This window comes from Hippichthys cyanospilos, chromosome 21 (genome assembly GCF_059441005.1).
Source record: "Hippichthys cyanospilos isolate Australia breed blue-spotted pipefish chromosome 21, RoL_Hcya_1.0, whole genome shotgun sequence".
Taxonomy (NCBI): Eukaryota; Metazoa; Chordata; class Actinopteri; order Syngnathiformes; family Syngnathidae; genus Hippichthys; species Hippichthys cyanospilos.
In genome coordinates, this window is record NC_142389.1 from 5,468,812 (window position 1) to 5,478,631 (window position 9,820).

Genomic DNA, 9,820 nt, shown 5'->3' on the forward strand with positions numbered 1-9,820 from the left:
CGACAGCAATATCAGAAATAAAAGCAACGCGCTAAGGCCAACAATTGCGATTGATCGTGTGTGCCATTTGGTTCAAACAAGTTCAATTTTTTCAGATGTTTTACCGTCTTTGCTGAGCCATTACAAGATGGCTTCCCTCATTTTTAGTTGTTTAATGCCATTTTACTTTGGACGCATTGACCGGAAGTTTTCTCCCCCGCTACCTGATTGTACCTCCCACCTTGACGCTCAGGTGCAGTGTCGAACTGTCGACAAGCTTACTTCCCAAAAGACGATCGCAACAAAGTTTCTAGTGTCGAGATGTATTAATAAGACATGTTAAATGAAAAGGGAAGAGTGCAGCGATCGTTTACGAGTTGCTACGTGGACGAACCGTGAATTGTAAGTCGTGTTTACTGAGATACTCGTCAGTGTTCTAATGGAGGAAAAAGAATGACGTCGCCCCCTTGAAAGTGACATTTATTTTGATACGCCGACGGGAATGTAGTTTATTATGTATCGAAATTTTAAACTACAACTATACCAAACTTAATAGAATATGTATTCGCTCGTATTGACAGTTTTAAATTCGTTGTGGGCGAAATAATCTATCTGCTGTTATCGTGTTGAATCATGTTGACGATTGATTAGTTATGCCTTGAACAACACTATGCCATCAGACGCTTTTCTCAATAATTTCCATCCAAAAAAGTGATATGTCCGTGGATGAGATCCCATGGAGGAAAAAAAAGTCTGTAATTAGAAATGTATTAGGTAGGAGCCAAATAAAATGAAAGTTTAAAACGATCCATAAATTCTGGATGGGAAATGTAGGTTTTGTGTCCAGAAACTCTAGTTTACTTGTATTGATTGTGTGACTGCAAATTCGTTATGGCAGAAATCAATGCGATTTTATTCACACGGACAAGGACCGTGCCAAGAGGGCAGAATTTTTTCACCTTGGGGTGTTTTGGGGTGAGAAATCAACATAACATGGTTAAACTCTCCTTAAAAGGTGAATTTTAATGTCCCTGAAATTTTTGTGTTTGCTTGCAGACCCTGAAGCTTGTCAGCCATGTCTGTAGGCAACGCGGGTAGCACCAGAGAAAGTTCAAGGCCCGTCAGCTACAAGCGAGGACCGAGCCAAAGCAGTAGCGGAGGCTCTTGCTCCTATGAGGAGCGCTGCGTTGACCCCGCCCCTCCGAAAGACTCAAACACCAAGGAGTCGGACACCTTCCTGCCTTCTTCCGCCGAGCGTCCCCGTGCCGCCCAAACATGCAATCCTTGCGCTTCTCCGAGGGCTTGCAGGATTTTAATGTGCAGCGTCTTGACTTGCGGCTTGTATAGAGTTTGCCTGCGGGCCCCGTGCCTGGCGCCCAAAGAGGGCGTCCAGGAGGAGCCGGAAAAAGTCAGTCTCCGGGCTGAGAATGCTGCGGACGGCCACAAACAGGAGGAAGACGACGCCGACTGGCTGAACGACGTCCGCATCGGCGGCGTCAAAGTGGACAGCCCGAGGGATTATATCGATGACGATTCTGTTCCGTACGTTCCGCAAACGCAGCCCTGCCACCCTTGCCTGGACGAGCTGGACTGGGAGGACGGCGAAGAGAACGTGGACTCGCTGATTACCAAGAAGCTGCTCAAGCTCTACACCGAGTACCAGATCGATGAGTTGGCCCGCTGCACCAGCGATTCGGTCTTCCTGCGCAAGAGCAAGGCCATCAACGAGCTCATCAACTCGCTGGCCGAGGAGCACCAGATGGACGAGCAGGAAGCAGAGTGCCGCCTGGTGCGCGGAATCATCCGCATCAGCACGCGCCGCAGCAAGAAGAACAAGCGGCCAGCCGCCTCGCGTCTCGAGAGGACGCTGACGGACAGCGGAAATGAGACCATGAAGGAGAGCGCCTCGTTTGCCTTCAGCAACAACAGTAAGTTCTGCTCGGGACTGGGCGTGGCCCGATATTAGATTCTGACCGTATCATAACCAAAAATGTCACGGTATTACAATTACAGCTCTTATTTTTTTCCATTGAACACAATCTATTTTTAAACAAAATATTTGGTACATTAAGAATGAGTACCAAAGTGCTTTTGCCATCTAAATATTGAGTCAACTCTGCAAGCACAAGTGATACCATATTTCCAAACTGTGCCACACTTCCACAAATGTCCACTGTGAGGTGCAAAAGACTGAAAAAAAATCATCCAAAATAATGTGATCTATTCTCAAAATAATTTGTAACCCTTAAAATTATACCAAATCTAGCATGACCACAATTTTGTATTTTTGATAAAAAATTAGCCCTTACGTTTGCCTTTTTTGAAGTCACGTTTTGAGAGTCATGTTTTTAGATCCAAAAAGGGACGGAACGCGTGCTAAGCATCACAGCTTCATTTAAATTGCTAAAGCGCAGTCCGATAATCTCCAGCATGATGCTTAGGCCCGAAGTGCTTAAGACATAGCTGACTGTCCTCTTTATCCCCCATGAATGTCAAAAAGCTACACACACAATTCTGCTTACTTATCTTGGCAGGGGGCAGACATTTTGCCATTTGCTTTCCACACGTATTTTTTTTTTTTACATTACAATTCAGAGGACTCAACTCTTGAATAATCATTCTACTAGTACTTTTGATACCCAGCATCTCCCCCAAAAACAAGACAGACAGCCGAACAGATTACAATGAAGCATTTTCTTTAAAATTATGTCATAAGTATTTTAGTATCGGCTGCCGTTGCGAATATCGATACCTTGAAATAAGCTAGATACTTGTCTGATACTCTACCATCTGTCCCCCCCAATTCAGATGACTACAAATCCAATCCAAACATCCAAATATCCGAACTGACCTCCTCTGACAAGTGTGCCCGCGACATTTGGAGGAACAACGGAGGTGAGAATTGCATTTGATTTATTTTGCAGGCACATATTTGTAAACAAGTCATTTGAAAGAACATTTTTAATATTTGGCTCTCTGGGGTGCACCAAGATAAATATTGGAGCACGGTATTCTGTTACGTAACAATTTCCATGAAACCTTTCCCACAAAAACACCCATCACTTGGTGGGTAGGCTGGGTGAAGATCTGCCATTTGCAAGGCCACATTTGGTTTCACAGAAGCGATATAATGTCGAAGCCGAAAGCTAAGCAGAAGCACAGGTTTGTAGTAGCATTGGCAAACAGTGTTAGCATCATCCAAATGTTCAGCAAATAGCGTAGCACGAAATCCTTTTGAAGTCGCTGGCTTAACCCGGTGTTTTATGTCCGCAGGTCGCACGCCCAGCTCAACGTCAACAAGCTACTCGCTCTCCCATACCGAGACAGGCTCGTCAGGCGTCCCGCTCATTCGCACGTCTGTCAAAACATGAACGTGTCCACGTGCTACAGGGGTTCCGTTTATCATAAACTGAATATACAATTTCAAAATTTTGGTTGTAAAACATCAAATACGGTGGTACAGGAACTGATGTTATGCTAACATCGCTACGCTAACTAGCACATTGTGCAGTTTAACTTTCAAACACCGCTGCTATAAATTGAATCCCCAACTATTCTTTTAAGAGGCCATAATTGCGCGTGGATGCAAATGTCAACTCAGGGCTCTTATTTACATTTGTGTACCCAATTTGCTGTTGTAATTGAATGCTAGCATAACATACGTAGCACAATGAAGGGAGTTGCCTCGTTCATGGTTATCAACCTGACACGTTAAAATGAAGCAAGCTTTTTAATGTGCTTTCGCAGTTAACATGTTCTAAATTTACATATGCAGTTTTGTGCTAAAAGTTGTTACCGTTTGGTTGGCACATGGCGGCTCATGAAACGTGGGAAATTAGCAACCTGCTTTTGTTCTGGTGCTTGGTTAGGATTGGTGCGCCTCGGCTTGTGACCTTGTAATGAAATGATATATGCTGATCATTGAATGTTTTTTTATTGTCATTAAATGCTTTAGAAAATAAATCTAGCAAGGTTATGTAATTTGCTGTTTTTATTAACTTAAAATTCATAATTAAACTGGAGGCCAAACTAATAGGAATGTTCTGAAATTGTTTTAAAAAAAAAAAAAAATGGGAATGGGAATCCAAGAGATGGAACATGAAACTTATGCCTGGACTAATGATTCCTGTGCAAAACACACTTCTGAGTTTTATATAGACAATTGTTTTGGCAATTTTACTACAAAAAAGTACAACAAATTTAGCAATTTTTTTTAAATAAATAAAAGTTGAGACTCTCTGCCTTAAATTGTATGAACCCTTGTGCAATATTTTGTGCAGTCCTTTGATCTTTACAAAGGAATTCCACAAGGCCTTGAAAAACCACACTTAGGGGGCTGAAATTTTACCCAGGTGGTGACATGCCAAAGTTCAAGATGGTATGACCACTTAGTGTTTTCACTGGAGTATGCTTTTCTTTGGCTGTGAGAATAATGCGGAAGAAAATGACCCAAAATTGGTCAAAATCCTGTGCAAAAAAAAAAAAAAGTCAAGTTAAAATAAGGCACTTTGCTAGCATCTAGGTTTAAAAAAAAAAAAGCTTTTTAAACTGATTTGGGGGAAAAAAAAACACTGATGGATTTAAAGATCAAATACACTTTATTATCTGACATTTATTTAAAAAAAAAAAAAAAGAAGCGTAAGTGGCGTCATACGTGGATGATGTGGCGGTCACATGACTGGGAAACAGGCATGGAGGGCAATGCCGCACTGGTTGAATCTGTTGCGAGCCATCTTGATGTAACCCTGGTCACCGAATTTCACACCCCAGCTATCACACAGTTGAGCGTCAGTCAATGTACCCCCCCCCCCAAAAAAAAAATTTTAAAAAATCTTAGATATCAAACCTGTTCTTGACCAGCCAATAGTCTCTTCCTTTTTCTGTGCCATAGCCCACAGCCAGCACGCCGTGGTTGACTTTGTGGCTGCATGCAATGTCCTCGTACACCCCTAAAATATAAATAAAGTCAAACGGGGCGTCAGGAGAGGCGTTGATGTTGCCGCGAACTCACCGTGGCGGTAGAAGTGGAATTTGGAGCGGGAAGAATCTATGGCCACCGAGATGGGGCCCACGTTGGCTAGGGCCATCTTGAGGGCCTCCTCGTCGCCCTTGGGGACGAACGAGTAACCCGAGCAGTTGGCGGCCCGATCTTGGGGCTTGTACACGCACTCGCCGCGCTGGACAGGACCACAAACGCAATTTCAGAAAGGCAGATTTGACCATTACAAACCATCTTACTGTAATTCATGGTTGGATACACTAAAATTTGGGTAAAAAAAAAAATGACCTGTTTTTCTTCAAACGCATATTTTTTATCATTGTAATCAAAGTGGTAAATAAAATTCTCAAATGATTTTTTTGGAGGGAAGTTGACACCCTTGACTAGTAGGAAAATTGAGCACTGTAGTGATCACTGTAACCATTGGGTGGCAGTGTTGCCAGACACACTACATAATTACAAAAAATTCACATTATCATTAGAAACAGAAATATATACATGTATTTTTTTTTAACATGGGCCATTTTACACCATGAAGACTAATTAAAAAGCAAGAGTCGAAATTATTGAACTCATTCAATGTCGGGGAAGCATTTTCACATTTTAAGAGTCCAAACGTTAAATCCCAGATACTTATGTTTTTTCAGGACATTAATTTCCAGATACTTAAGTATTAAATTTATACTTAAGTATCTGGGATTGAATGTCCAGACTTTAAAAAAAAAAAAAAAGTGAAAATACGTCCTTGGCATTGAATGAGTTAAATGCATTGCTCGTTCGTGGAATTGAAGCGCCGCAGAATTGTTTAAAAACTAGCTAACTTGGAGTCCACAGCTTTTTTTTTTCAATATTGTTTTGTTTGAAACAATATTATAGATTTAGGGACAGTAAGACCATTCAAAAACAGGAAATAAAAATGCCACAGAGTAAAATGTTGGCATTTAATTTGTTGGAGAGTCAATGGATAATTTTTTTTTTTAATTCTGCAGATCGTGAAAGAAACGACGGCGTCAACCTTCTCACCTTGGCCGTGTAGGGGTAGGCCCAGTCTGGATCGATGCCCCCGTTCTTGTTGACGTATCGGAAGGCGTTGGTCATGAAGCCGCCGTGGCAGCCGTGGTTGCCGAAGTCCAGCGAGCAGTCCACCAGGTTCTGCGGGCTCAGCGACGTCAGTCGTCCGGTTCTCTTTTTCAGTTGGCCCTCCAGAGCCCCCACCGCGCTGAAGGCCCAGCAGGAACCGCAAGAACCCTGACGGCAAAGTTGACTTAACTGTGATACCTTGGTAGACCAACAGGGGGGAGTGCCTCACCTGCATTTTCACTTGGGTCACCAGACCGTGCTTTCTCCAGTCCAGCGACAACGGCGCGCTCTGCTCCCAGTTGAAGTTCAGTTGGATCCTCTCCAGGTCCGAGGGCACCACGGTACCTGTGAGCGTGCCGCTCACCTCCTCCTGGGTCTGGAAAATACATTTTAAAAAGTCCTAAGACGTTGCACCAAACGATTTAAAATGCAAACATAGGAACCCCATTTTAGAACCCTAACATTTCCACAAATCGCCACAAAAACCCGAAGCCCGGTTGCCTTCAAAAATAATAATCATGTCTTCAAAACCCTAGTGGTAAATATAACTGTAAACCCCAAATCCTGCATTGAAATCCTAGTCATCCTTTTTATACCTGGAAAAAAAAATGAGAAACCCTATTTACCCATTTAAAAATATACCCCAGGATAGAAACCCTAACATGAAACAAAAACCTTGCCTAGGAACCCTATTTTAAAACCCAAACCCTAGTCTGAAACCCAAATCCAATTTTTTTAAAAACACTAATCTAACAACCCTGATATAAAATCAATACCTTGTCTACAGACCCTATTTTAAAAACAACTATAGGGTCTTAAACCGAAATCTTAAATCAACCAAATGATTTGAAACCAGAACACGAAATGAATCTGGTTTGGAGACCTTAAATGTCTTAAAACGTCACTCATTTATCTATACCTAAAATTTCGCTGACTTACTGTCTGAAATTTTTTCCCCTCCCCAAACAATAATATCCTTCATGTACCTAATCAAAACATAGCATTCTAATTATTACATTTAATAAAACCAGACTATTTTAATTGATCATATATTCTGGGGTGGCCATTTTGTCGATTACTGCCTATATGTAACAACAAATAGTTCACCTGCTCCCCCCTCAGAGTTGGTCACGTGACATTCGAAAGCCAAACCGTGATTGGTCGTTAAAGGTAAAAAGGCCGCCTCAGTTGCCGTCAACTTTCAACCCACTCTTTAAAGTGCAAGACCCTGAATGCAACCCTAAAGTTCAAATTTTAAACTAACTTGAAAGCAAGCTGGTCTTGGCTTCATTTTATGTATCAAACTGTGCTCACTTCGAGGACAAACATTTAAACCGGAAATGTTACCAAGTCTCCAAGGTGGTTCATGGCCAGCTCGTAGCTGTGCAGACCCAAAGTGGCCTCCAGGTTGTGCACGTTGATCATCATCAAGTTCTCTTCCCAGATCCGCCTGCGACCAGACTCTTCCAACTTTCCACAAAACAATAAAAATTAAAAAACCTCTTTAAAACACGAGAGGCAACCACCATTTAAAGCGATGACGTCATCTTCTAACCTGATGCGAGTAAACTTTATTGTGGGTCTTCTTCCAGAGTTCCCAGTGTTGATTCAGAGCCGGGCTGACGTCAGTCTCCGCTAACCCCAAAAGGACGGCGAAGAGGAGGCTCCGGATCATTTCTGTAGCTGCACAGAGACGAAAAATTAAAAATAAAGAAAATAGAGGGGATAAAATGGCCGCTTGACACTAACGTGGCGAGGTTCACATTCAACTGACCTGATGAGGGACAAGCATGCGCAAAGCCTACAAACTGTCTTTTTTTATCCAATTGAATGCAACCCGCACACCTGCAGGTTATTAGAGCGGTTGATGACATCATCAGCACAGGTGTTCCCTGATTGGCTGACAGACTGAGCTCGTGCAGCGCGGTTAAAATAATTCTAATTTTGTTTCCTTTTTTTTAATATACTCCAATGACAAACATTTTTAAACGGTTTGAAAATCTTGATCAATGATAATATATTTTAATAAAAAAATATATTAACTGGATGAATACAACTGCTGTGGTGCTCGGATTGCTCATGCAGTTTCATAGCACCGATGTTAGGTGGCAGCAGAGTGCCAAGAATGCAATTGAACCACGTGAAAAAGAAAACGGTAAGGACAACATTAAGGTAAAAAAAAAATCAATGCTAAAAAACAATTACATTATATTTGTAAGTGAAGAATCTACCATTTTTTATTTCAAATGTTTGTATGTATGATTAAATGAAGTTAAATGAGCTAATTCTGTATTTCGTTAAATAACAAGTAAATACACACAGAAATAAATATACGTAATCACGTAAAGTTAAATAAAGAAACACAATTAAACCTAACGAATCTGACCGTTTATATTTCAAGTTTTTGTTTTAGATAATTAAATGAAGTAACATAAGTCTATTTTATAATGAGTAAATATAGCCAGAAATAAAGATATGCAAATACAGTAAATAAGGCAAATGAATAAAACACAATTAAATGAATGGTTTTGCCCATTTAGATTCCAAGTAACCTAAGCCCATATTTTATAAAATAATGAGATAAACAAATAAAGTGAACATATAAACATAATTAAATAAAGTGCACCATAAGCTAATAAATGCATAGTAAATCAATAAATAACTCAAAAAAACAGTATATGAAGCAATACAAAATAAATATATAAATCTGCAACAAACTGTATTAATTCAATCCATTATTCAACACATAAATGCAGTAAATTAATAAAAAAAAATAACAAAATAAAGGGGAAAAGGTTAAATTCAACTAAAATATTCAACGTTATACATTGAATATTAAAACACAAAACAATCTATATTAAAAAGAAGTATTTGGGATTTATAATAACCCAATTTGAGTCAAATATGGTCCGATCAAATACTTGGATCAATTTGACCCAGGTTCCAATTTTTAGGATAGTTAAATTGACTAGTAGTTCATTTTATAACCCATTTTGGGTTATAATTTGGGTCATAATAGTAAAGATGCACACAATAAATTGAGTAAAAAGTCATACAAATTATGCAAGATGTTTTTATTAAACAATTTTTGTTTTGAAAAAGTTGTGTGTTGTTATATGCTTGTGTGCTACCTTTACTATCAGCTGGGAAAAGGCAGCTTCCAAAGCAAATAAAGGCAGTTTAGGAGATCCAGGGGGGGGGGGGGGGGGGGGGGGGGTTCCTCGTGCTGCCGCGGCCCTCGGCCCCTTCCCAGCCTCGCTGGCTCCCCCTGCAACAAAGGAGCAGACGGTGATTGGGCCCCGACTCTTTTGTCTGCGTCGGCATGGGGCCGCGGTTAAAACGCTTGCAGTCACCTGGGGGGGTTCCCGCCCTATCTACAGTGGATTTAAAAAGTCTACGAACCCTGTTCAAAAGATAAATTGTTTCAAAACATTTTCATGTGACCTTTAACCTTTGAAACGGCCATGAAAAAAAAACGTTATCGTAAAAAGCCAGATTCCCCCCCCCCCCCCCCCCCCATATTAGAATGGTTCGACCCAACTTGCCATGCGCCACCTCTCGTTACCTGTCAAGTTAATGATTTATTTTCGTGAGCAGATCCCTACTATGATCCCAAAGGTTAAATATTTTTCCTTGGAGAAACAGATTTCTTCTATGCTCCGAAAGAGGACGCTTTAGGTTGATTATTTTTTGTGGACCAATAAAAATGAAGTTTGAAAGGGTCTAAAACTAAATAAATCAAGCACCAATGGCATGTCTTTT

The 9,820-nt window shown here is 40.8% G+C and overlaps 2 protein-coding genes across 4 annotated transcripts; one reads left to right on the forward strand and one right to left on the reverse strand.

Moving 5' to 3' along the window:
• Positions 1 to 184: 184 nt before the first annotated feature.
• kdf1b (keratinocyte differentiation factor 1b) lies at positions 185 to 3,960 on the forward strand. The gene is made up of 4 exons (XM_088404636.1): positions 185 to 381; positions 1,036 to 1,907; positions 2,788 to 2,874; positions 3,253 to 3,960. Exons 2-4 carry the CDS (start codon positions 1,055 to 1,057, stop codon positions 3,348 to 3,350), a joined length of 1,038 nt encoding a protein of 345 aa, XP_088260762.1. The 5' UTR covers positions 185 to 381; positions 1,036 to 1,054; the 3' UTR covers positions 3,351 to 3,960.
• Positions 3,961 to 4,113: 153 nt separating this feature from the next.
• On the reverse strand, positions 4,114 to 9,259 carry LOC148406286 (cathepsin S-like). Of its 3 annotated transcripts, none has more exons than XM_088404639.1 (8): positions 7,614 to 7,810; positions 7,406 to 7,528; positions 6,288 to 6,434; positions 6,002 to 6,226; positions 4,991 to 5,156; positions 4,826 to 4,928; positions 4,634 to 4,749; positions 4,114 to 4,446 (listed from the first exon to the last, which is right to left on the reverse strand). In XM_088404639.1, the coding sequence occupies exons 1-7, from the start codon at positions 7,731 to 7,733 to the stop codon at positions 4,650 to 4,652; spliced, it is 984 nt and encodes a 327-aa protein (XP_088260765.1). In that variant the 5' UTR covers positions 7,734 to 7,810; the 3' UTR covers positions 4,114 to 4,446; positions 4,634 to 4,649. The 3 variants fall into 3 exon arrangements, with proteins under 3 accessions (XP_088260765.1, XP_088260764.1, XP_088260763.1); XM_088404638.1 differs by lacking the exon at positions 4,114 to 4,446 and adding an exon at positions 9,190 to 9,259 and having other exon boundaries at positions 4,622 to 4,749; positions 7,614 to 7,741; XM_088404637.1 differs by lacking the exon at positions 4,114 to 4,446 and having other exon boundaries at positions 4,622 to 4,749.
• Between the last annotated feature and the right edge of the window lie 561 nt (positions 9,260 to 9,820).